Genomic DNA, 26952 nt, shown 5'->3' on the forward strand with positions numbered 1-26952 from the left:
TTTTGGGGTTTGGGGATCTTTTTCAATTAAAAAATTAAAAAAGATGTAGTTATCTAATACCAGTACTTTGTAGGACATAGTTGTTATGTGTTTGAGAGGCTTGTGCATGATGTGGGATTGAACAAGGGTAAGGAAAGCACACATTTATATGAAAAACAACCACACAAACAGATCTTTTAAGAGAGACTGAAGTTAAATTAATGAGTTCTTTAAAATGTTGTATTCTTGTCACAATTATATGTTATGAGAATGAGCAGAAATTTTAAGCATTTGCTTTTGTTCTGCTAGGCAATGATATGCAACATTTTGTTATGTTTTCCATAAAAACAGGGAGAGAATTGGTGACAATGATAACATACTGGGAGACTAGCAATCATAATAACCACTGTTTATTATATCTACAGCTAGAATACTTATTACTGCAAAAATATGGTTAAAATCCCTTTTCTTTGTTCTTTCAATAAAATACCATATTTTGTATCAAACACTATGTAAACTATATGAGGCATTGCAACATGATCAGAGACTAGATTAACATGCTGAGTACTGTTCTGGGTTCTCTAGAAATAGATGAAGCTCCTTAAAGGCAGTGGAAACACTGAGTTCAAAGAAATTAATTAGGAGCAATAATTATTAAATATTAATTTTTAACATTGAGGTGTTCTTGTTTGCAGATAATATGTTTAATTGAAGAGTTTGGGGAGAATATAAAGCTTGAATTCATGTCTCAAACAAGTATATTAGTGAAGTTAAAACACAGATTTTTTAAAACTGATGTGAATATATTTTTAGGTATTGTTCAATAGTATTTCTGCTGATATTTTGTACAAATATTAAGCATCAGATCTTGTGGAAGTATTCACAAGCATTAGGGAAATATTGGTCTTCAGCTGCTATATTGATGTTATGAATTCTTTATTTTGCAAAATCATTTTGCTTATCCAAGTTATTTTTCTATTTGAGTTCAAATATTCCTCAATCTCTCTTAACCATTTGATGAGATGGAATGATGAGAGATGATGAGATGATCAAAACAATAACAAAGAAAAATGCTTACATAGAACAGCTGTGCAGTATTTGTAGTTTTCCAGGGTTTATGTTTTCTCCATACTGCTTTTTGGAAGCTCACTCTGCTACTTCTTATCATATTCTGCATCAAGACACAGTTATATTTTTTCCACTCTGGATTCACTCAAGAACTGTTTTTATCATGTGAAGGAGTCTGTACTTTGCTCATGTCTGTGCCAGGGTTAAGCTGTTCTCATCAAGATTCTGACCAAAAAATCTCTCAATAAGCTTGAGAGTATCAATAATTATTTAAGGTCAAATCTTACTTAGGTGGCTTTTAACAAACTACCTAGCTTTGCATCTCTTTACTAATAAGAGTTGTTTTAAAGTTGTTAGAAGTGCATGCATGTTACATGGGTAAAGGGTGGAACTGTGGTAAGAATATTAAAATTTCAGCCACAGAGAAGTGACCATCCAAAAACTGCTTTAATATCTGTGTTAATGTCCCTCAGCATTTCCAAAATTTTAATTTGATTCTTATAATTGATTGCTAAAACAAAATTAATTATTTTAAAGTGTTAGTTTATTTTAGGTTTTGATATATAAAATAATCTGTGCCAGACTTTGGATGTATTAGCATGTTTTTTGTAAACAAGGTATTTCATAGCAGTGGTATCTCACAACTGCAAATAGTTTCCTGACATTTAATCCTTTCAGTAAGAGAGCTACTGTAGGGTCTAGTTTTCAGTTCTGTCAGCATTAGTCAGAAGGAAATCATTCTAATATAGAAAGTGTATGTAATGGGAATAAAAATCTATGTTTCTATTCTTTGTCTGATTTAAAGCTGAGAGTGGGAAAATAAACCTCAAAATGTTGTGTTGTTTTTTTACCTTTCAGGGCTGGTTTAGCCCAGGTCAGGTCTTCGTGTTGGATGAATACTGCGCTCGCTATGGGGTGAGAGGCTGTCACCGCCATCTCTGCTATCTCGATGAGCTGATTGAATATTCAGAAAATGGTTCTGTCATCGATCCAACCTTGCTCCACTACAGCTTTGCATTTTGTGCTTCTCATGTTCATGGTAACAGGTAATTTAATGATATTTTTTTTAATTCATAGTATTTAAAAGCGTAGTCTGAATAAAAGTATTTATAGGCTCTTGTATTCACCAGGTAGGGAGCTGCACTCAACAGAAATCAGTTCACGAAAGTTTCTTCAGGGGTACTGGAGGTTCCATACAGATTGCTGTTAAAAGAAATCTCCTTTTAGCATGTACTGTCTTAATGCAATATGTTTTCAAGATAAAAAACTGCTAAAACGTTAGTCTTCTTCATTCTGCATTTATATTGTGGTACTAAATGGTGTTTCCGGTAGACTTTTTGAACAATTATGCAGTTTAAGGGAAATTTTAACTCCTTCTGTAGTCTGTATCTTGGCAACTAATCATACTATACTATTTTCTTCTGTCTGTGCTATCACAGAGAGAAATAACATATATTGAGAATTAGCTGTAAGTCCCAGCCAGGAAGAGCTAGGACACTTCTAGAATCCTTTCCACTAGACAGGTAGACTATTTCAGGAGCTTTTGGCCACAGTGATTGTCTTGGGATGATATCTTCATTCCACTTGCAAGTGAATGACTTAGAAAAAAAAAGTTGCTTTGCTATTTTTGCATATTCTTTAAAAGAAGCACTGCTTCATCTCTGTCTTATTCCAGACGGTGAGAGGACAAGTTCTGCTGCTGGAGAGCGCCAATTGCAGATCAGATCACTGGGTAGCTCAGGTCAGGAGGGACCACAGGAGATCTCTAGGCAAACCTCCTGCATGAAGCAGGGTCAGTTATGAGGTCAGACCAGGTTGCTCAGGGCTTTTTCCGTTCAGGACTTTACCCCATTTGAACCTGTGTAATTTCAGTGTACTTGTATCTGTCTACCACTCGGTACACCCAGAGGGCTGTCATTCAGTCCACCTCAAGACCTCCTATTCTCTAGGCTGAGCAAGCCCAACTCCCTCAGCTTCACATCAGAACATGTGCTCTGGGTCTGACCATCACAGTGGCAATTCAATAAACTTGCTCCCTGTCTTCCTTGTATTTAAGTGGGAAGTGGGGCAGGCAGTCTATCAAATTATAGGAGAACATGCATTTATGTCTATTTTGTGTACTAGTATTGTAGACTGCTTATGGGATATATTTAAGAAGTTCAAAAATAGCAAGGAGAAACCCAATATATCCTCCCAACTGATCCAATCCTGCCACTAGGGGAAAACATCATGGTCCCAAAATGAAATTTCTCTCAGGAAGTCCCCAAACTGAATCTTGATTAGGATTGGAAGAGAGATTTTCTGTCCAAGATGTATGCTTATGTTGCTTTGCTACCAGTCAGCCACAGAGGCTGCTTTACTTGTCCTCAAGCCAGAGAAGAGGTAATCCTTAGGAAAGATTTGTTTCCTTCACCGCCTCAAACAAAGCATCATCTGGAGCTGGGGATTTGTGACCTGAGCAATTTCATAGTGGTAGACTAACAATATGTAATACATGATAATAATATCCAAAATTGAAATGTTTTTGAATGTGCTTGAAATGCTGTCAAGAATCTTAACATTCATACCAGTAAGTTAGGAGATTTCTGGCTTTTATTTGGTAACCTATTCTCTGTAAAAGCGTGCTTCTTCATCAGTTCCTCAAGAACCTGACACATTCGTATTTCCTATTGAGTCCAAGTCATTGTTGTTTCTCTCCTTTTTATTATTGGATTCAACCTAAGAAGACAAACATATGTGATAATTGCTCAAACTTACTTCAAGAATTCAAAAGAAAGGTAGATACATTTCTTTTTATTTCATAATTTGAGTGAAGGACAACCGTGCACGCAGTGCATGAAAATATCTCAGAGAGCACATCATTTACACAGTGGTAAGCACTCTGTATTCTGTCTATTCCTACAGTACAGATATTCTCTGAATAGCATTATGAGTGTTTTAGAAATAAAAGAAGTGTTGAACAGAGAGGGTCTGACTAGAACTGAGATATTGTAAAAAGGAAGAAAAAAGAAACATGAAGAAAGAAAAAAAGTAAGTCAAGGACAGAGTCAGACACACTCACTCAAAATGACAGACACAGATATACGGGCACATAATATACCCACTCATTCATTTACCACAGCACTAAGAAATAGTAAAAGGTAAAAGAGAATTTCACAGACAATGCACGACAGGGCAAAGTTCTAGGCTGGTCCCTGGCGTTACACATTTTTGTTTTGTAAGTCAGTCTGGGAATCAGAAAGACCACAGAACAAAGGGCTTTATACTCTGGCCATGATGTATTTAATTTATATGTCACCTTTGTTTCACAGAGGGATCTTAGACCCTCCCCAAGCCTGAGAAAGATCATCAAAATTGATCTTGAAGTCAGGTGGTGGAGGAGCATGTAGAAATGCAGCCGTATCTGTAGTTCATATTGTCCATTTCTTTTATGTATAAATTTTAAAATAACAGGCAATCTAGTGACATTCAATCAAACAATCAGATACAAGTTTCTCTCACCTTAATTTCTGGTGAGAAGAAACTCAGTCTGAATTAGCTTTGGCTCTGTCCACCTTTCATGTGTATTCAAAATTCTTCCAACATATTTTTGAATCTTCAGCTGTCCTGCGCGTTGTTTTGCTGCACTGTAGGATGTGAAACATGTTTCATGCTACAGGCTGTAATCTTGCTGATTTTAACACAGTACCATGGGTTTATTTCAAAACAAGTAGAATAAACATGTAGAAGTTTTGTTGTCATAGATCTTCAGGAGCATTTGGAGCACGGGGGAGACCTGAACTGAGCTCCAGTGTAGACTGTATGCAGCAGACCTTTTCTCCTGATCTCAGGAATACAGAGCAGTCCCTAGCTTCTTTTTTTTTCTTTACTGAGATGAAGATATAGACAACAACTTCTAGATTCATCAAGCATTCTTGTACTTTGTGTGTCTTATGTCAGTGTTGTTGGTTTAGGAACAGAAATGTTTACTCAGGGTCAAACACAATGTGCTGAGTCCTAGACTGAGAAATTCAAAGCTTATTTGTCCTTTTTCTTTCCCTTTTGTTAGTCCATTACAACAGCTTATGTAGAAAAGGTATTTCTGCTTTTGTAGATTATAGTCTTAAGCCAATCTCTTCCTAAATAGCCAACAAGGAAAAAAAATCACTTAAAAAAAATAGCTGTAATGTGTTTAAACAAATAAACATCCTTTGTTTTGAGTCAACTATTTTATTTTCTTCTGTAAACAAAATCATCTTTCAATGTCTGTACTTCTGGTGCTATGTGGATTTACTGTACCATCTCCTTTGGCTTCTCATCACCATGATTTTCCTATGAAATACTCTATATATACCTCATCAATATAGTTAGTTCACAGGTGAAATTTTCGCTCTGCACTTATGCATAAACTTATTGCTGGTGAAAGTGAAATGGACAGAACAGGGAACTATAGGACATCCCTGAATGATGACATTTCAGTCTAAACAGTCCAGGTAAGAGCTATTGTTTTCTTCCCCATCATGTTCACTCTTGTCTACTTTTCATGCTGTGACTTCTATTTAGTCCCTCTTGTCTGAAATGAATGCTGGTGGGTATCACATGAAGTGTGAAGTGACTTCTTTCCACCTGCTGAGTTACAGACTGAATTGAAAAATTCAAAATTCAAGCATATTCCCTTGTTATAACTTTTCTTATTCAGAAAGATACCTGATGAAATGGAAGTTCAGATACGGGAAGTGAATGTGAAAGTAAGGCTACAAAAATCAGTATTTAACTGAAGATGAATAGGTTGGGGGTTTTGTCTTTATTGTAAAAGCTTCAGCACAGGTGTGTTTCCATAGAAGAACAGTCATATTGAGTCAGGGTTCTTCTAAACCAGTCAGTCATCTGTCTCCAGCATTGACCTGCCTGGAGTAAAAGAAGAGCAAGCATGTGCAATATTTCCTCTTTCTGACTCCCAACTCTGCAGCTCAGAGTATGTCCTGTTTGGTAACCTGGCATGAGTCTTTATTTCAGATACTTGTCCATTGCACCCCTGAACCACTGTAAGCCCTCAACACCTCTGGCAGCAAGTTCCACAACTCAACCTCTTCTTGCTTGAAGAACTATTGCTTTGAATTGACTCCTACACATCTCATTTCATGCTCTGCTGCTATTGGAGAACTAAAGGAGAAAAAACAAAAATCCTGTTCTGTCTCTTTGCTATTTAAGATTCAAGAACTGGAAGTGAACAATAGAATGATTGCATTGGTGGAAGTTTTCTGCTAGTTGCTTATCCTTTTCTAGTGTTTCCCAGTATTGGTTTGCTCCTTTGACTGGTATTGAACAGGAACAATTTCATGGAATTATCCATCATAAAACCAGGATCTCCATTCTGAATAACTTTATCAGAATTAATTTATCAGAAATTTATCTGAACTTTATTCTGAATAATTTTTACATTTTTCTTTGTTTGTCATTGTTTTCTGTTGTATTGCTACCTGATTTCATGGGGTGTTTCTAGAATTCCACACTATGCTCCATAACTTTCATTAAAATTACATTTTCTGTCACCTCAGCTGTTAGCCTGGTCATTTATAAATACTGCAAAATAGATCAAGTCTCAGCACAAACCTCTGTAGAACTTTACTGATAATATGCCTTCGCAGCAGCTACTTACCTCTCTAATTTTAAATGTAAATGTAGGAACTTTTACTCAGACACCATTTAATTGCCTTGAAAGCCTTTGATTAGGGACTGTCAAAAGAGCTTTGGAAATCCAGGTGTTTCATATGAGTCAGGTCACACATATCCACATATTTTCAATCCTTTTAGAGAACTCCTAGGTCAGAAGGTGGAATTTCTCTGTCTTATGGCTTCAAAGCTATACAGACTTGACAATAGGTAATATTTACCCAAATTTCCTTACTTTTATCCTTAAATACCCTTATATTATAGTTCCTTATAATTTTCTGGGATGCATGTAATACTTACCGACCTGTATTTCCCTTGGCTTCTTGGAGACTTTTTCTGATTTTTATTCTCCCATTTTGTTTCTGATCTCCCATTCTCCAGAAGTTCTTGATGAAAACTTCCACATACCCACAGGTAATTCAAGTTGCCAGATGGTCCCAGCAATTTACTGCTGTCTGTCTTTCTCATTTGTTCCATACAGGGTTTTTTTTAGTTGCTTTCATTTTTTAAAACATATTATGCTGAAAATGAAGAGTCCTTTTGCTATGGACAAAGAAGGGTTCCAGCATAGAAATCCTCTTCATAATAATTTACTTCATAATAATACACCAGTACAAAAAAATCATTTCTGTTGTAGCCTTGGCCTCTCTGAAAGCTAATTTTAGGTCCTTGCATTCATTTGGCAATGTAGACTCTCTGATAGGCTTCTTGCTTTGGTTATGCTTGGACTAAATAAAGTAGCATAAAGAAAAGGAAACTATGGAAACTTTGGAAAGTTCTATGTATTCATATATTTCTTTCCATTTTTCAGTGTTTTGTGGTAAGAAACATTTATCACAATTTTACACCTTGTGTCAAGTCATAAAATAATGTCCACAGAAATCATCCCTTTTCAATCTGGGAGAAGGAAATTCATGAAAATAAAGAAAATAGTATCATTACATTGCTCCATCTCTTCTTTTCTTTTTTTTTTTTTTCTAGAACTTCTGAATAGGTATTTTCTTCTCTGACTAACTTAACTTTAAAATAAGGTTTTCTGTGTCTTGATAAGTTCTCCTTCATTTTGTGTCATTCATAAACAATATGGAATATGACTTAAAATAAAATTCCAGAACTTAAGTCAGTAGTCTCATCATTTATCTGCACATTGTCACTATCTGATGAGAAAGGTTTTGTCCAGTTGATCTCTTTCTAGGAGTGTTATATTTTCACATGCACAATTTTATATATAAAATATTTAAATATCATGTAGACTTTTTCTTAGATGGTTTTCCCAAAAAAAAGTGTTGCTAACAAGATCTTGTGGAACATTTTGGTTTAAAGGCCTTAAAAATGCTTCCTCTTTCTGCAGTGTTTCTTATTCACTCTCAATCCTACATGTTCTGTCTGTGTTGTAATTGCAGCAGGTGCAAGGTCTACTTCTACTGGTTTGTATTGGCAATTGGACCTTCTGCTTTAATCCTTGATCTGTTCCAAGGCTGTCCAATAGCTGGAGAAAGGAGCTTGAGTTCTCTTACAGGGTGGATCTTTAGGGAAGTGTGTAACATCAGTCTACTATTCTCTCTCGTGTTTGATACATCTAGAGATGTAACAAGAGTCTATTGTTTTTGTAGTTCGATTCATTTTTCTATCAATCATTTATAACGAAAATGGTGAGAGTGGATTTCTCATTCTTAAACCCATGTTTTTGTTCAGAAGTCATATATTATCACTCACTATTTGCCCAGAACAATGGAATGAGAAAATGACCTTTTAGGATTGATATGCTACGTGAGTTTGTGCTGCTAAAGGAGAAGCAGTATTCTCTCAAAATAAAAAGTTATCACTCTTCTTCCAAGTGAATATAATCTTCCCTTTTTTCTGAGGCTTGTTGGGCAACGTTGAGAATAGAAATTTTTCACTAGGCCCTGTGTCAAGCATGTTGCATCATCCAGTTCATCCTTCTGTTTTGGAAACTGATCATGTTAAAGGTATATGGAGCACAGAGGAAGGCTTACCATCCCTAAACATTATACAATATTTTGTTATTAATTTCAATTAATTACTGCCTTTATATAACCTTATACATTGGGTAAAATGACATTATATTAATACTTCCTTTGCTTTTTAGTAAAAAATATAACTGCATAAAAGATTATTAAAATCAGCCCAATTATGATCTTAAATCTCTTTTAGTGATCTTCAGAACTGGTAATTTTCATTCTGTTGTGAAAAAAGTGCATGACCTGTAAGCAGATGTCGGAGCAGCCTGAGAACTGTGTACAGCAGAAGGCTCTATTGTGCCAGTTTTATGCCAGAATAAGCGAAGGATAGTTAATATAAACAAGAAAATGCTCAGTCTTAAGTGTCTGCTGGCTAAAGCTGTATTTGAATGTCATGAAATAATGCACTGTCTTCATTTTCTGTGGTTAAAAGAGGTCTGCTCTGTAGTTCTCTATAAGCTGATAGTGGAAATCATCATTCTCACATTCCTGTAGCATAAACCATGGACTCTGCGAAAGCCTTAATACAGTTGGATTTTAAAGGAAAATTTGGATATTTAAGTGCTTTAATATAAAGTCCTGTAAACAGATAATAAAATTCTACATCAAAATCTAAAAAATTTAATCTTTGGTTTTCTAAGAAACAAGCAGTCAAACTTTTATCTTGCTAATTTGAAACTTGTCACTGTTCTTTCATTTGATTGTACATCCTGCTGGATATAAAAACAAGTGCTTTCAGAAATCACTGAAGTCTTCTAAAACAATTTGTTTCTAGAAGAAAGGATGCCTTTTAAGCTTAGTTTTGCTATTTCAATGTCCTTGAAGTGTAGTTTATTACAGAAATGTCTTAAAAGACCTTAGCTGAAGTATTAGGTTTTTTATTTTGTTTTTCATAATAATTTCTCATCTTGCTCTGGCAAGATGGCAAATTCTTTTTGGTCAGCCTTACTGCTCATATCTGTGTGTATGTTAGAATATCAATCTGTACATTACTGTCCTCATACTTTTTTTTTTTCATGACACACCAAAGTGATGGGCCATGTTTTTAATGAGGAAAGCAAATTGAAAATACTTTTATAATTTTTAAAATATGTAAAAATGCAAAAAAAAGCACCAATACCAATGATGTTCCAGAGGAAGAAGCTCAGGCATGTTCAGTTAGTATTTCCAAGGCTGTCTTAATAAATCAGCCTTGCTTAAAGTAACAATTCTCTCCTTGAAAGGCCACTAGGAGAAGCTGTTTCCAAAGTTGAGGGCTGGAAACAATCCACGGCCGATCCAATGTCCATATCTAACTCCTGTTGGAACTGGAATACAGTCTTATCTTACCTGCTATGGGTCTTCACAATAATCTTAATCCTACAATACATCAAGGGACCTCTGCAAATTATTGCAGGTTTTAAGACCTCTAGAGATCAAAATCATTCTAGATGATACTCCAAGCCTTAAAGGATTATATAATGTGAGGAAAAACAGTCCATTGCGACAGGAAAACCAAAATCCACTGCCTTATCACTCAGCTTCTTTAGAGCAACTGCTGTCAGGACAACAATCTTGCAAGATTTTTGCAGTAAAAAATAAGTTTTAAAATTCTGGTCAACTTTTACTTTTGGTTCATTATTTAAGTGGTTAATTGTTAAACAGCTACTTTCCACTTTAATTTACTAGTTAATGGGATATTTATTTCAAATCTCTTTTGATATTTAAGTCTGAGTGAATTTAACAATTGACTTGTGACAGGGACAACATTATATCTGTGCCAGTTAGACTGTGATCTAAGCAGATAAGACAAGCCAATCCAAATCCAATTGACAGAGTTCTCAAAAAATGGTAAACTAATAGAAGTGAGAGAGAAGGTTACTCAGGTTTTGAATGTTCACTGTTTCACCTAGTTCTCTAATTCGAAATATTTTGTGAACAATAAGGAGGAAAAAGAGTGTGGAGGAAAGGAAAATTCACTCTCCATTACCTTCTTGAGAAAATGATGTTAAATTGAAAACTCTTTTTAAGACAGTCCATCACTTTTCTTGGCTGAGTTCTTGTAAGTGAGTTCCCAGGCTGCAATATCAAAGCTTAGTACTGGTTTTGAATTGAAAAATATCAACTCCATAGCATTTGAGACAGTAGGAACAACACATTTATGGTTGCTTTTAATTGCAAAATATTTCTGGCATAGTTTATGGATGGCCTAAACCTTTGAAAACTAAATGTCTGTGTGAGTCTGATTTTCCTTGCAGCCACAGTAATCATAAATCAAAATAATCAGATCAAAACAGTGGTATTTATTTTATTCAATCTTCAAAGAAAATAAAGGAAAAATATCCAGAAGATTAAATGAGTTGAAGTATTGAAGTATTTATCTATTTTTAATATTTCAGCTTATCTCAGAAACAGTTCCTTTTTTTCCATGGATTCTTTTCTAATCACTAATAGATATTTGTTCCCCAAAGTAGAAAAAGTATCATCAGCATGATAGGTCTCAGGTCTTTGTTGCAATTTTATATTATTGTTGCAATAAAGTTTAGAAGAAGAAGAGAAGAACTTGTGGTTTAGACTTCATGCTATTTTCTGAAAGCATGTTTTTTCAATGCTATTGGTGGTCATTTTACAAAACCTTTTTGTATACTCCTTCTGGGACATCTGCTTCTATGCAAACATATATTTAGCAGTTTTGAAAATTTGAGTTGTTGTCAATAAGGTTCCTTATGAAAACCGACTCAGTGAAATGACAGGTCCCTGGTACATAGTGATCCCAGCCTTAGTGCAGGATGACAGATATGACATCCTACTGGCTCACCTTTTTCACTTACTGTTATCTGGACCCCTAGGTCTTTCCTGACATATATATGACATGCCTCAGCGAGGCTTAATATGACAGAACTATTCACTTTATCAGTCCAGAGCGCAATCTCTCCTGACAATGAAATCAGACAGTGCAATTTACTTAAATTTGAGCTCATTCTATTTGTCAGAAGGCTGAGGTAAAGTATCCTGGCATCCATCAAAAGAGAGAAGATAAGTTTTTTGCTCTTTCACATCAAATTTATACAATGGTGTATTGATGTGCCTCACTACTCCCATCCCCACCATATCTGATTTTTTATTGTTGTCTTCACAATAATTTAAGGAAATTTGGCATTCTTTCCACCTTGACTTGACAGGTCACAAATATAAGGGATTTAAACAGTCAGAGAATTGTTTATGTCATGACCTAGTAGCAGGTTTAAGTAGGTTTAAGTATAGTGCAGAAAGTTAAAGAAACAATTTAGGAAAAAGATGCTCATAGAATCCTAGAATGATTCTTGGAACATTTAGAATGTTCCACAAAAGAGAATGTTGTCTTTCTTTATCTCATTTTACTACGATTTTCTCAGTTATAGAAACACTAAGGTAATTTTGGAGGCTCTGGAGAAGATACAGGGCAGAGCCACATGTAGTGTCAGGTTCAGAAACTCAGGTGAGTCCTTGGAGCTAGAAGTTAAGAAAGTAACAGGAACATTTCAGACATTTCTTTTTAAAGTATGCTGTGAGTGAGGAAGTTGTGACTGCATGGCAAAAATAATATTTGGGAACTATGTATTTAATTTTATTTTTTACTTTTGTCATATTTTTAATATAAGTACATTAGTAACACTTTTAGGCTAAGACTTTAGACAAAGTGTATATTTAATATACTAAATATAAGCTCATTTTTAAATATTGTGACTTAAATTTGATATTTCAAAAATGCCAGTGCTTTTGTTTTTAAATACTTTTCAGTTGCATCTTTAATGCTGCACCTATATGGAAGTCTTGATTACATTATACTATTTGTCAGTATAGGATAGGGAATCAAACTCTAACCTCACTATGCAGGATTCCTAGGTGTTGCCTGCTGTGGCTTTTCTTGCTGTAGTTTCTCTCCCACCTTTACCTTAAAATCACTTTTAGCTATATTGTGCCTCTAGAAAAACAGAAGATTCAAGGAGATTAAATTTAACAAGATTTTAGTAGACCTCTCTACTGTGACAATAGTACTAATTGAAAAAATATATCATCTTTTCAAAGTGGTTAAGAGAATTATATGTTAACTTTTGTTCATATAGAGATGATGGAGGAACTTAGGATTTGAATGCAAAAGTTCAACTCAAAACTTAAATTCTTTGTCCAGTTGCAGGCTGTTCTTTAACTATATTTACAAGTAACTGCTTATCCTTTGAGGCAATGAGAAAGAGGAAAGGGGAGTTAACACTCATGTTAAATGAAAACTTTAGAAATAAAAAGATCATTGTCCAAAGACAAATCAGTATGAAGAGATATCAATGATTATTAAACATTTAATATTACAGGCCAGATGGAATTGGGACAGTATCTGTGGAAGAGAAGGAAAGGTTTGAGGAGATTAAGGACAGACTTTCCTCCCTTTTGGAAAACCAAATAAGCCATTTCAGGTGAGTGTATAATTTATTCAATGAATGCTACATTTTTTTCTGGAAGAATTTTCTAATGGTGTTGTATTTTGGTCTTGAACAAGTGGAGTGAAAATAAAATAGTCTGCTTGCAAAGAAATAAATAGCTTAAATATGGAATAATTTATTTACACAAGTGGTTGTACTCTAAATTTACTTATGTAATATGTGAGTTGATAATATGATAGAAAAGATTATGTAAGAATACAGGCCTTGATTTTGTTGATTTTTTCAAAGTCCAAGCTTTGTATAAGTCTAACCAAGAAAATCGTCTGAATTAAGGTGACTGTGCCATAACTATTTTTGGATTACTATAGATCAAGAAAATCATATGAGTAGAGAACATCTTTAATAGATGGCAACTAAAACTTTTCTTCATGTTTAATGTAATTTTCTTGGTTTCATGATATACTTATCTTTCTTAAGTTAAGGATCATCATGCTCAATAAGGAGTTTGTCGTATTAGGGACTGTCAAAGCCAGGAGAAAGTGTTTAGAGAAGGAGTATGAGACACAGAGGAAATGTGGGATTTCCTTCTATTTTGTAGCAATTGATGGTTTATGAAACTTACTATAAAAACTGCAGATAGACCACCAAGCCTGTTACTTGTCACACTGAGCCAACCTATCTGTTGCTATTCTGTCAATCTGATCCTCTTAGACTGTATTTATATAATTTTTTTGTCTCTGTATCACATCATAACAGCCAGTTCCACAGTTTAAATAATTCTTTGTGAAACAGAACTTTTGTTTGGCAAGGTTGACTATGAGTTTGTTGAATGCTTCTCCGGTTTGATGAGATAAATCTCTGGTATTCAGTAGCATCATAGGACATGGGGGATTTTTTTGAGCATAGAGGACATAGTTGCCTTCACTTGGGACTTCATATCCATATTAAACTAAAGAGAGCTGAGGTTCTCCTTGGAGAGTATTCCTTTCAGGGAAAAAACAACACTTTTCTTTCCACTTTCTCCCTTCCTCGGGAACAAAGAACTCTTGCAAGAGAAATGATACAGAGTGCTCCCTACCTTCAGGCCTTCACATGCATGAGACTAATTACAAAACTAGTCTAAAGTTTAAATAAGTCGAAATGTCTAATGAAGTCTAAATGATCTCTTGTGTTGGAACAAATAAAAATCCCCATCATGTCCGCTCACTTACACATTAGAGTTATATTGATGAACTTGGGCCGCAGTAGTGACCACAGAACCTTTCTGCCTCAGTCTTGGTGGATTTCAAGCAAATTTAAACAGCATTAGAAATGCCTCCTTGAGAGCAATTAAATGTGTCATTCAAACATGAATTACTTCATTCCTTCAGGAGACTTTAAGGTTTGCCTTAAAATCCTATTTAATCAATACAGAGAAACTGGGCTCTGTCAGGTGAGGAGTGATTACTATTTCTTACTGTGAACAAATATTAGAAATAAAATGAAATAATAGATTAAATGTCTGGATTTAAACAAGGATACTGGCATAATACTGGAAGAAGGAAAAAAGATAGTGCCTTAGAATCTGATTTTATAAAGGACATAAAGTCACAATGTAGGACATCCTGACAAAGCATTGGAAATAATATTTTAAATAAAACCTTGACTCAAGACATATATAAGGATCACCGCTGTCGGTTCACAAAGAATAACTTTGGCTGTCAGATTGCTTTCTTATGAAAACACGGTATTAAAACAACTCCATATTTCAGTTCTTCAAAATTGTTATAATAACTGTGAAATGCAGAATATTTGGAAAAAATACATAAACAGAGAGGATTTATGCAGAGTATTTACTGATTTTCTCTCTTTAGCCTTACTGTCCTTGAATGCCCTGTATTCCCTATCATCAGGTAGTCCCACCATCTCCCAGGCTGGTTTCTTGTTTCCACTGTCCTTTCTACTGTCAGTTTGGGCATCCATGCTGCTTATTTGTTACATTTCCTAGAGATTTCAGAGACTTTCATGCCCTCCATGCTCAAATAAATTTTGTTATTTTTAAATGCCACAATCTCTATGGTATCCTCTTTATCTTCCTCATGGAATCACAGAGAGGGTGTCAGATTGTTTGTTACCACTTTGGTTTCTTCATTGTGGCATGCATTTGGCTCCTACTTTTTTGAATTTTACCTGAGGCTGATTGTAGGTTTCTTGCTTTTTTTGAATGTAACTTTTGCTTTTGTTTTTCAAGTTCTTAATTTCTTTCATAGATTCCATTCTTAAAATTGTATATACATGTACTAAATGTACGTGTACTGAATATTTTGGCCTGTTCTCTTTTGCTACATTATTAAATTTTATTGTCTTATGATTATTACTACAGAGCACCTCTTCTGCTCTGGACCTCTCAAACTATGTTCTCTTCACATTTGAGACTGAATCCAGAATACATTTTTTGTGGGTCTTAAATTAGCAGTTCAAGGAAGAAATTCAAACCTGTGTCCCAAAATATTATCATTATACCTTGTCCTAATGAGATATCAGTCAAATGTATATGTCTAGAGTTGAAATCTTGAATTTTCACCTCCTCTAATCTCACTTAACTTTTTGTAATCACACTAATTCTTCTAACTAGGGGCTCAGTGGTACAGACTTTCAAGGACCATCACCATTTTTTTTTTTCTCTGCAATATGTTGATATTTATTCTAAGCTTTGCCCTCTCTCCATTGCTTAATGTCGTGTGCACTGGTCAGCTGTCATGGACAGTTTAATTGAAGAGTCCATGTCTCTTCCTGCCTTCTCAGAGCAGCTCTGAACATTTACTGTGTCCACTTAAGTGACTTGGTCACACCCATCTGAAAAAGATGCTCTCCCTTGCCTGCCAACTGGCCTGCACCTTCCAGTTTTAATACTTCCCTATGGCCTTTTTAATTTTCATTTTCAGTGCTTTCAGCCTGGTTCCATTATGATTAACATGCAGTCAGCCCATCCTATGCTAGTGGCTGTCATCTAAAGTAGTTCTTTAGGTACTTACACCTTTCCTCTCTGTCACCTTGTATGCCCACTGAGACTTCTGATCTCTGCCAGCCTCTCAGGCATCAAATGTGGAAGAGACAATATTTCTGAGACAGCTATCATGAAATTCTTGGACTTTAACCTGTTACCTGGCTGTGTGAATTTTATCTCTAGAGTCTTAACAGATATAAAAGTAAATACTGGAATTCTTGCTGCAGGAAATCCTGTTTTGACCTCATTTTATTTTGGCTGACTAAAATGTAAATATAAAATTCACTGGTCTGAATCCTTTTATCATTAGAAAATATTTGACTACTAGAAAACATTAGAATAGGAGGCTACCATTCTTAGTGAGTAATAATAAGAAAAAGTAATCTCAGCAAAGCAAAAAATCCTTTTTCCAATTGGGGATATCCCAGTAAGATTTCATAGACAGGATTAAGAGAGGTTAAAGTTGCCTGAGCATTGTATTCTCATTGACCTGCTGTATTGCATCATTCAACAGACAAAAATAAAAAATAAAGCTATGAATGCAATCACTTTTTAATTTACATGATTTTAGGAGTGGGTATGGTTTGAGTTGTAGCTGATAAAATTTAAGATAAGTGCTTTTCCAAGGTATTTTTAATATAATAGAAAAAACACAGAATATCTACCAGCATTCATATCTTCAGAAATTAAAATATCTGACATTTTATCCTTGTCTTAATCCAATTTTAAAATAAAATACAATTTATAGAATGCTGCTTCATAGGTCCAGTAGCTGTCATGGCTACATGAGAAATAGTACCTCTTTCCAGGAAGATGACATTTAAAGTCATCAGAGACCTTTAAATATCCTTCATAACTGATAATTTGGAAGTGATGCTTTCTGCTTTTTAGTGTTTTTTCTGCACTTAGGCCTAAAATGCTGGTAGGCCGATACTGCTGCTGTATGTATGTACTCCATGGCAGACTAGTGAAGAGGCTTTTTGCTTTTATTAGTACTTCAGTTATGGGGGTCTTCTGCTAACATAATGCAAGTTGTATGCAGATACATCTTAAAGTAAATCAATAAAGCAGCTTTTTTAATTCTGATAATTTTATGTTCCTCTTATTATTTTTTCTTTCTCCTTTTTTTCCTTTTTTAAATTATTTTTACTTTTTAAGATACTGTTTCCCTTTTGGACGTCCTGAAGGAGCTTTAAAAGCCACACTTTCATTACTTGAAAGGGTAAGTTTGAGAACATATTTTAAGTTCTGCTGAGCCTGCATTTTTCTTTTGCATTCAGCTCTTGAAAGCAGATTCATGTCTTCTCAGGTATTTTACTGCTGGTTTGAACTGCTGACTGGAATGATGGTTGGTTTTGTTTTTCTCTCATTGTCTTCCACAGAGGCAAACAGCTGTTTTCTGCAGAACTTATTTACTGGAATTTCACTTCAAGCCACTGAATTCTAGTCAGTGACTCTGTTCCTTTTATATTTAACACTTACCCAGCATTACCCCTAAAGTGGTACAAGTCTACTCTACAGCCCCCCATTTCCTGCTGTTTATGCCTTCTGTGCTGCTGTTCCTGTCTATACTCATATGTAATATTAAAAACCTTCTCTATAATTCAAATAATACTCCATAAATGCCTTATCCGAATCAATTTAAGAAGCAAAAGCTATACACAGCAAATCTGACATGGGCACCTATAAATGTAAGCTCCTGCCCAGCAAATCCTCTTGTACTGACTGGAAAGGAGAATACCTCATCATGATAAAAGCATCTCAGTCATCTCTGTGGAAAAAGGATTTTAAATTCCAGCAGAGAGTCCAAAGGAATTGTATCAGTAGGAGTCTGATGAGGGTATGAATTCAAAAAAAGTTTAGTTCCCAGGCTGTGTTGCTTTGCCAAAATCTGAGAGGTTTGGTCCTGGCAAATATTAGTTATTCTGCAGTGCAGAACACTTCATGTATAACGTTTCTGTCTTAGAAAACCTCGGCCATGTTCAGAAAACCCCTAGGGAGTCTAGGTGTATGTTTTATTTCACTTACCATCTCAGTGATTGTAGTGCTGTGTAGTGTAGTGCTGCTTTGAGCTTTTTGAAATATCCATTTCCTGTCCCCTTTCCTACTGTTGCAAATGGTAATGGTGCTCTAACTGGTGTTCAAGCAGCACCACTGTCAGTCTTGACTGGGAATAAATGTGCTTTCCTACCTTTGTGAACGCAGAATAGGTTAGAACCATCTTATTTTACCTGTCTTTGTAAAATTTGAAGAAAAAACAAGACTAAGAAAAACAGATTTTGAATACTGTGAATTCACTTGTTGATAACCAGAAATTATTGATTAAAAAAGCAAGTAAACACAGCTAGAGAAGTCATATATGCAGGTATTCTAGAAGTCTGCTTCACAGCAATGTCTTCCTAATAGCTTCACTGTTGCTAAACCTGTTTCTTTTCTACCACGTCCTTTCTAGACTGCATCTCTTTCTCCCTCCTTTTAACAGTAACTTCTAGATATATAAGGATGTAGCTTGTCTGGGAATCCACTTGAGAAGCATTTTTTTTTTAAGGTTTTGAGTTATCTGAAATTTTATTACTTACATGAAAATATGATAAAAACATGTTTGAGTTTTGTTGAAAGTTAATGGATTGCAGGATTAAAATAAAAATGCAAGTGAATTATCAACATTTTTTTAACATAGTAATCCAGAGTTTATTATGCGGCATTCATATAAAGGGGTAAGGATTCTTGGTTTACCTCAATAGGTGCAATAGATGAGGTAACAACTTATATGTTTTGAAAACATTTACATAGACTGTTCTTCTACTTGTCCACGATAAAATGATCTGCTGGAAGTTCAATGTTTTCCCTGGCCACTATATAGACAACATTTTTTTGCAAGGGCATGTTGAATTTGAATAATTTTACCCTGTTGAAGAATCCATGGTTCTGCAATGGTGGAAGCTTTTCCATGGGTGAGAACCAAGCCAATTTCCACAACCACATCTTTAGTGGTAACCATGATCCAGGCCATCCATGGAATGCTCTTGTTCTACTGGTCTCGATGTCACCCAAAGACTGACTGGCATGTTGCAAGTTGGCAAACAGGAGGGATCAATACTGTACAGGCAGTCAAATCAGGGCTGAAGAGAAATCTTCAAAGATGAAGATCCACCAGCTGGAATAGTTCCTTTTTGACTTCTGCCTTTAATCATTATCGCATCTGTAGTAACTTCAGGATACTTTTATCCTTTTCCTGTGGGGTTTGGGTAATAATTATAATGAAGTGGTATAATTGTCTCTGACACAGGTTTTAATGAAAGATATTGCCACTCCTATACCAGCAGAAGAGGTGAAGAAAGTGGTTAGAAAATGTCTGGAGAAGGCTGCCTTGATCAATTACACTCGACTTACAGAATATGCCAAAATAGAAGGTTAGTACAGCAATCAACTGCCAAAGTGGCTGTAAAAGCCAACAATGCCTATTAACTGCATATTCCATGAGCAGCCTTTTACCTTTCCAGAACAAACCCCTTCCACAGCAAGGGGAAATGTCTCATTAAAATCTCAGCTGGTGAACTGTGGAGCTTTTTCCTATTCATTGCTTTAATATGCCTCCTGGGACCCTGTTTGAATGAAAGACAAGGATTTCCTAATTTAAGTTCCCCTTTGTTCTTACTTTTGAGTTCTTCATAAATTTAAGAGGTTGTTTATGGGTTATTTTTTATTTCTCTAGCTATTTCTAGTGATTACTGACAGGAAATTCTTTCCTTAACAGCAGTGTCACTGCCTTGAAATTTGAAAATTGTGTATATATTCTTTTCTGAAGTATTTATAAGGCAGACAAATAGATAAATGCTATTTATTTTTGCTGCTCTGTTATCAGTTGTATAATAATAATCTGATTATTAAAACCTTAATTACATCCTGATTGAATGAATTAAGAGGACAAAACACTAAGTTTGAAGATAATCAGGAGTTTTTCTGAAAATTTGGTATGTTCTGTAAAGTACATCATGAAATTAACTAAAATTTTGCTTAAAAAATGTCCGGGATGCACAATGTCATTTATTATTTGTAAACCTTATGTAGAACAAAAAGGAAGTCATAACAGTTAAATGCCTTGTCAAGACAGACTTTTATTCTCCAGAAAGTACAAAAAGCTAGAGATACTCCTGTCCAAATGTATTCAAGAACAGAAAGCTGTGTGCACTGGATTTTTGGTGCTAGAGTTAATTCCAGGAAAATATTGTAGGATTAATTCTGTTTTTTTTAAAAATACAAATTTTATGCTTATTAATTTTTAATAGCATATATTTCTAAAAATACACCATAGAAACAGAGCTAGCTTAGGAGCAAATTGAAGAAGCCTCAAATATTTAGCAATATGATAAAGCCAACTTTTTTCCCATTTTTATATCTGCTCAAATTCTCTGAAAAACATGAGTTAACCAATCTCACAAGTGATTAACAAAAGATCCATCTCATCACTATAGCAACCAGTATTATATCATGGAAGTAACAACATGAAACCATCCTAGTAACCAGTTTATCATAATTAATTATGATATCATGTTGTGTTTAAGAAGAAAAGGATGGATATTAAATCTATTCTGTAAAATGAAAAGGAAAAAAAAATGTTTTTCTTATTTTTATATTTCTGAATTCATAAAGGAAAATGTTAATGTTCAGTATTTAAGTCGTGTATCAAACCTGTTGAAACAATGAGTATAAAAATAGAAACGTTCTTATAATATGAAAAAGGCTTGCAAAACATACCTGAACACACTGATAATAAAATGGATTGGAAAGTTTTTTGCCATGATGTAAATAAATTTTTTCCCAAGATTTTTTTACTGTATCCTAGAGAATTGTGGGACTTCCCCTGAAGTAGCAAAGTTTGCACTTTGAGCTATTCACGCTGTTAACACTGAGTAAGCTGGAACAGCACATGAAACTAACTCCCATATTTCAACTTGCAGTTTTCTTTTTTGGATTTACTACCTTTTGGTTGGAATGAAACTAGATTTATTTAAGTAGTTTTACACTCATGTAGTTGTAAACTCAAAGCACAACACATCATTGCATATTTAAAGAGAAATAGTTGAAGTACTGTTCTGAGAATAAAGTACTGTGGAAAGTGAAGGACTCTTGCATCATAACATCAGAAAATTCAGTGCACTGGATTTCAATGGCAATGAGACCTGTATTGATATCTTTCGATACTCTGGTCATTACAAACATCCTACTTTTGTACCAATATAAATGTAATATTTTTCAGCAATAGGTTTCATTCTGCTTATTTAGGTATATAGGAACATTATTGTATCTGTGCACTGAAGTTACATTCTTCTCTTGAAAGTAATTTATGTTAGTGTTTCACTGAATGCTTACTCCTCAAATTGCATACAGAAAACATAGAGTCCTTAGCTTTGTAATACTACTGATGTCCTCAAATGTGGCTGGCCTATCTTTTGGAGATTTTTCTCCTTTGACTATTTCTTTAATGAATATCATATTAGTCAGTTAAAGTGTAAATATTACAAGATCATATCAGTTATATACAACAATAGCAAATACCTAAAAAGTAGAGATACAAAGGAGGTTCTAATACAAACAATATTCTCATATATGATTATGAACTTCCCATGCAAAATATAGATGTAAGTTCAGTGCCTGAGCTTAAAATAAAGACTATATAGGGCTAGTAAATGCAAATATATTACTCAGAAATATGCACCATTTCTCCCTCACATGAATAAACCCATTACTTATGTGATGTACTCAAGATGTTAAGAAGCTATTGTCTCATTATGTGGTATTTATTCTTCTCTAATTATATGAGTTTTATTTCTGTAATTATGTTTTTTCTTTCCCTATTTTTTCTTATTTAGCAACAGTGGAAAAGGACTCAGGTGATTATTTGTGTGCATGTCTGCATGTATTACAGATGTCGTGTGTTGTGCCTGTTGTTATTATTTATCTTGATTTGAACTATACCAAGATACTGACCAGAACATTTGTGAATATTAAAATTAATTTTGTTGTAGTTTAGTCCATGTATTTACACTGATACTTAACTATGATGTACCTATTTATTAGCAGTTTAGCTGATAAATAGGTACATCATTTTAGGTGCAGCAGTTTTCTGTGAAAAGGGTATAAATAAATGATTCAGGAAATTTTAATTTTGTTAAATTCAAAACCAGTTTGTGTATTTAGAGAAATATTCTTTCATAGTCCTCTGCAAAAATTGTATCCATTTTATAAAAGGATTGCTCAGTTTATTAGTGAATATATTGCTAGGAAAACTAATTTTGTAAAACTGATTTTACACTTCTCTGATATGGCTTTGTTTAGTGATACATTTCTTTTTGTAGGTATAACTGAGGTATACATGGATGGTAGTTCTTTGTATTCCTGATTTCATGATGATATGGTGTACATTCTCCAATAGTACAGGAAGAGGTGTTTGAGTTCTTATATCCCACTATTTAAAAATCATCATACAAAGAGCACAGCTGAAGTAGTACTGAGTAGAACTGACTGCATACCAGTATGAGGGATTGGGCATATCTATACTGTAAAATAGAGCTGTGCACTGCTTTCCCTTACCTGACATACATACCCAAAGTAAAATTGATTGTGGTGCTTTGTGGGGTTTCACAAATACCAACCACAGTTTTGGGAAGGGGCATTGAGCTGGTATTACTCTCATGATGAACTAATTTTCCATCTGGAAAGACATACTGGTGTGATGATAACTAAGTTGCGTGAAGGTAGTTCAGAGAGGAGCTCCTTGCTGATGAGGGGCTTGAAAATTACTAGCAAATTATTAAGACTACTTTTTTTAACTACTGTGTCCATAACTGAAGTAAAAAAAAATCCACTGATTTCCAAGAGTCCCACTGTTTTTTGTTTAAAAGCTTTAATGCCCTGTAAATAGGAGATCTTTTGGAATTTTTAACGAAGAGGGTAGGCAGTGCACTGGTGGAATGGATATTCGTGCCACAGTCTGTTAGGGTGAGTTGATGGGAGCCCACATTGCTCAGATGATCTGCTGACCTCTCCCAAAAACAGGAGAGGTCCCTTAGGCAGAGGACTCTGAGTGCTCTGAAAGTCCTTCAACAATTTCTCTGTGCAAGGCCAATCTCACAGCATCAAATACAAAACGCTCTAAAGACAGTTTCCCTTCTACGTTAAATACCTAAAGCTAGATAACACAAATATTCCATTTAATATTTTTACACCTCTAGATATTAAAGAAAATATCTCTTGAAATTAGAAAATCATAAACAGTTAATTGAAATTAATTGAAAATAATTTGGGAAATTTTAGAGATTTTTTTTCTTTTTACCTTTGTGCTCCAAAACTCGCCTGTGCACCTTTATGCAATGTGCATCACCTCAAGTATAAATCTTCCTTGCGCCACACACTTGGTTATCTTAGTTTTTCTCAGGCTCTTTATGTGGGAAACCCAAAACCATTAAGCATAGATTATATAGTTACATGTACATAAATAAATAAATAAATTACTGTACCTGATTTAAATCATTTTACATTAGTTTTCTCCATGCTTTGAAAGAAACCATAGCCCTTTTTAACACAGGATAGTGAAGTTGTCCCTTAAGTGACCTGGCAAATAACTAGATTAGAGAATGGATGAGAGGAAAGCCTATCACATATAGTGAGTAAGTTCACTGTCTGTTAGCTGAAGCTAGAGGTTTATAGGCTGCATTTGTAATTTAGTTGTTTAATTAAATACCAGTTGTGACTGAAAATTAATCAGAAACTCAGAAAAAAATCATTTTATTCAAAGGAGTAGATAGACTGTATCCAGTGGAATTTTGTGAAACATTGAACATATTTCTCTGATGCAAAAGACAAAGCCACTGAAATGAATCCAAATAAAATGACATTTTAGGGCCAAATCCTGCTCCTATTGTTATCTCTAGCTGGACTCCTACAGATTTCCTAATGAACTTGATGTACAATATGCTTAGCCCTAATACCATATATTGTACTTTTGTGGAAAATGGGAAAAACTATTTCTAGATAACTGTCATTTACCCTTTAACTTGTGCACTATATACTGATAATGAATCTTGGATTTGAGGAGTGTCCTTCTTAGGTAATACAGAGGTGAATATGCAGATTCGTTTTTGGCAGTGTGGTTGCCAGGTTCCCAGGTCTATTCCCCAAGTGCTCTCATTTTCACAGTCTCAGAAGAGCAAGTCTCTGAATGTTTTCCCAAAGACAGTGGTTACTTTCTCTAATAACAAACATGGTGGCATAAGCTGCACTTCTATCAACAATATTTGTTTACAGTCAGGATGACATTTTATTGAGCATCCTCATCGTTATACTGTTATGAATATAGCATCGATTTTTTTAACAAAAATTACATTTACCATGGCAATTATACAGGGTTCAGCATGTCATTCCTTAGTACATGTACAGCTGAATTTCTCATGGAGTAGCTAATCTGCTCAGTCAGTGTAATTACCATTATGAAGAGAATAGCAGGAAACCTACTATTTTAATTTTGAACTGTATCTAAGAACGCTTATATAATATTCTGGTAGTTTGCAGCAAGGGTTTATAATTTTAGGATATGAATCACTACATCAACACATGAAAATCTCTTTTTATGTATGACCCATTTTCATTTCAGCATATGCTGCCTTTGAGATTTCACTACCTGAAAGCACTTTCTAAATTGTTTCTTGTATGGCATGTATTCCTGTCTTATTCAGTATTTAACTTATATTGACTCTTCCTATAGATAAAGTTGAACAAAAATGGTCCTGCCAGATTCTGAGGCCAGAGACAAACATTCTTCATATGCATTTTGCATACTTCCTATGAAGAGCCTATAGAAATTTGCATGGCTCCATCACCTGTTTTCTCTCCCTCAAGAAAGACAGCCTTCCTTACACGGACTTCTTTTTTTAACTTATATTTCATACACATCCATACACACAGAGTAATAAAATGCATTATGTATTCCATCTCATAAATTAATGTTTTTCCCTCTTAAATTTATTAGAAAACTTAATGGCTGAGGACTAATTAATCCTGCTATTGCTGCTGTTATTGACTGAGAAAAGACAGAAACTTACACATAAATACATTTTTCAGCATAGGGGCATTGCCTTGCTGTGCAAATATAAAAGGGTTTAAAGTGGTAAATGTCTGTAAAGCAAATAGGGCAATATTTGTCATTGTCAATGGATGTTAATTTCTGAGGCAATAGACAAATTGTAGTCTTTTAACTTCCATAAAATTCTGTAGTAACTCAGTATAATGGGCTCCTTCTACCAAACCATTTGAATAAAAGGAATTAATAAATTCCATTAAAATTGGAGCAAATAGTTACTCTGGAGTATACAATTGTTCAAAGACAAATCAGTTGTCATGCCAAAATTTGTTTCTATCAGAAAGACTGCTAAAGGCTGAATAAATGTTAACTCCATACAAGAGAAGGTCAGGAGAAACTCGGAAGTTTGTTGAGTTTTAAGACATCAATAATTAACATACTCATTACATACATACTAGTTTCTAAAGGAAGGGTCATATGTAAATGCCCTCAAGGCTCAGAAGGATCTGTCTGGCTTAAAAAGAAGAACACTACAAACATTATTGAAGCTGAGAAGGCAAGTGGAGAGAGTCATTGTACGTGGAGAGGACTTGATTAAAGCTCTCCATGCGTGTTCATTTCACTGAACAAACAGAAGTAGGTTGCACAGCAGCATAGCACCTTCCTGGTCTCTGTCGTGCAACTAAATGGAAATGAAGATATGAGCAAACATCCCTGATTTCAGTTCTGGACCTGTAAAAGAATCTCCAGATTGTTAGGTCTGCATCCTGATACTCCTTTGTAAATGTACCTATATCCTCCTTTAACAGTGGGGCTGAGTCAGTCTTTGTCACTGAGCTTCCCTTTTCAGTCCCCTGCTTCACCCACAGGAAGGTCATTTTGAGTGCTATTTGCTCTACAGGTGTATCATCACCTTACAGTTAAATTAGTTCCCAAACTTAAGCATGCCAACCTTGTCCTGTATCCCAAATGAGGGAGGGATAGTTCCATCCTTCATTAGCATTTCATCATCTCCAGTTCCTCCATGCCCTACGATGCATTTTTAGAGTTTAGTACTCATGCAACCTAGGCTTTCATCACCTTGTCTCAGATTAGCTGCCTGTTCTTCATTTTTATCATTTCAGGAGTCTTTCTGTATTAAAGTTTGAATACCTTCTTGAACACTGGTGACAAGAACAGTGCGAAGTCATCCCCATGCACAGTACTAGCAGTACTGTTATACCAAAAATGTTCGATCTAATATAGTCAAGGAACACGGGGTTCTGATATCTGTATCATGCTTGTGTCACACAACCCTTCTGCAAAAAGTTAATTCAACCCAGTCTTGGAGTTTTGATAATTTTGAGCTGACATATTTCCAGTTTATAGGAAATGTTTATTGCTGTTCATGTGTCAAAATGCACTGTCCCCTCTTAAAGGACTTTAGTATGTTTTTCTTTAACTCTTGAAGGTATTTTGATATATTTCTCTCTCCCTTTCTTTGGAATTATCGAATTCTTGTTACTGCATCATTCTATTTCCCATGTTTTACACATTGTCATTGTGCTTCTAATATTTATTCTGAAGTCTCTGTGAAAATATTAGGGAAGCGAAGATGAATCTTCAAGAAATCTCTCAAGAATCCTTTATTTGCACATTCTCAGCATTGTTGATTCCCTTTCACTTGAGGCATCTTCTTTATACCCCACACAGTTTCTTTTTTAATCCTCATTTTCTTCAGCTTAACTGGTAGTTTTCCAATGAGGCACAGTATCAAAAGCTTCATTAAAGTCATAATAGATAAGATCTGAATTTCTTTTATACAAAAAT

The 26952-nt window shown here is 34.8% G+C and overlaps 1 protein-coding gene across 13 annotated transcripts in view; it reads left to right on the top strand.

Annotated features, from left to right (window-relative positions):
• Window positions 1-26952, top strand: part of CADPS2 (calcium dependent secretion activator 2) — a 281026-nt gene that overhangs the window by 188786 nt on the left and 65288 nt on the right. For 9 of the 13 annotated variants that reach the window (XM_085568961.1, XM_085568954.1, XM_077783432.2 and 6 more), the window contains 5 exons: window positions 1906-2093; window positions 13010-13111; window positions 17223-17286; window positions 19354-19477; window positions 21938-21958. In XM_085568961.1, coding sequence (XP_085425087.1) covers window positions 1906-2093; window positions 13010-13111; window positions 17223-17286; window positions 19354-19477; window positions 21938-21958 — 499 coding nt within the window. The remainder of the gene's footprint in view (window positions 1-1905; window positions 2094-13009; window positions 13112-17222; window positions 17287-19353; window positions 19478-21937; window positions 21959-26952) is intronic. The other 4 variants (XM_085568955.1, XM_085568956.1, XM_085568958.1 and 1 more) reach the window with 1 other exon arrangement.

This window comes from Lonchura striata, chromosome 1A (assembly GCF_050655825.1).
Source record: "Lonchura striata isolate lonStrDom1 chromosome 1A, ASM5065582v1, whole genome shotgun sequence".
NCBI classification, from domain to species: Eukaryota; Metazoa; Chordata; class Aves; order Passeriformes; family Estrildidae; genus Lonchura; species Lonchura striata.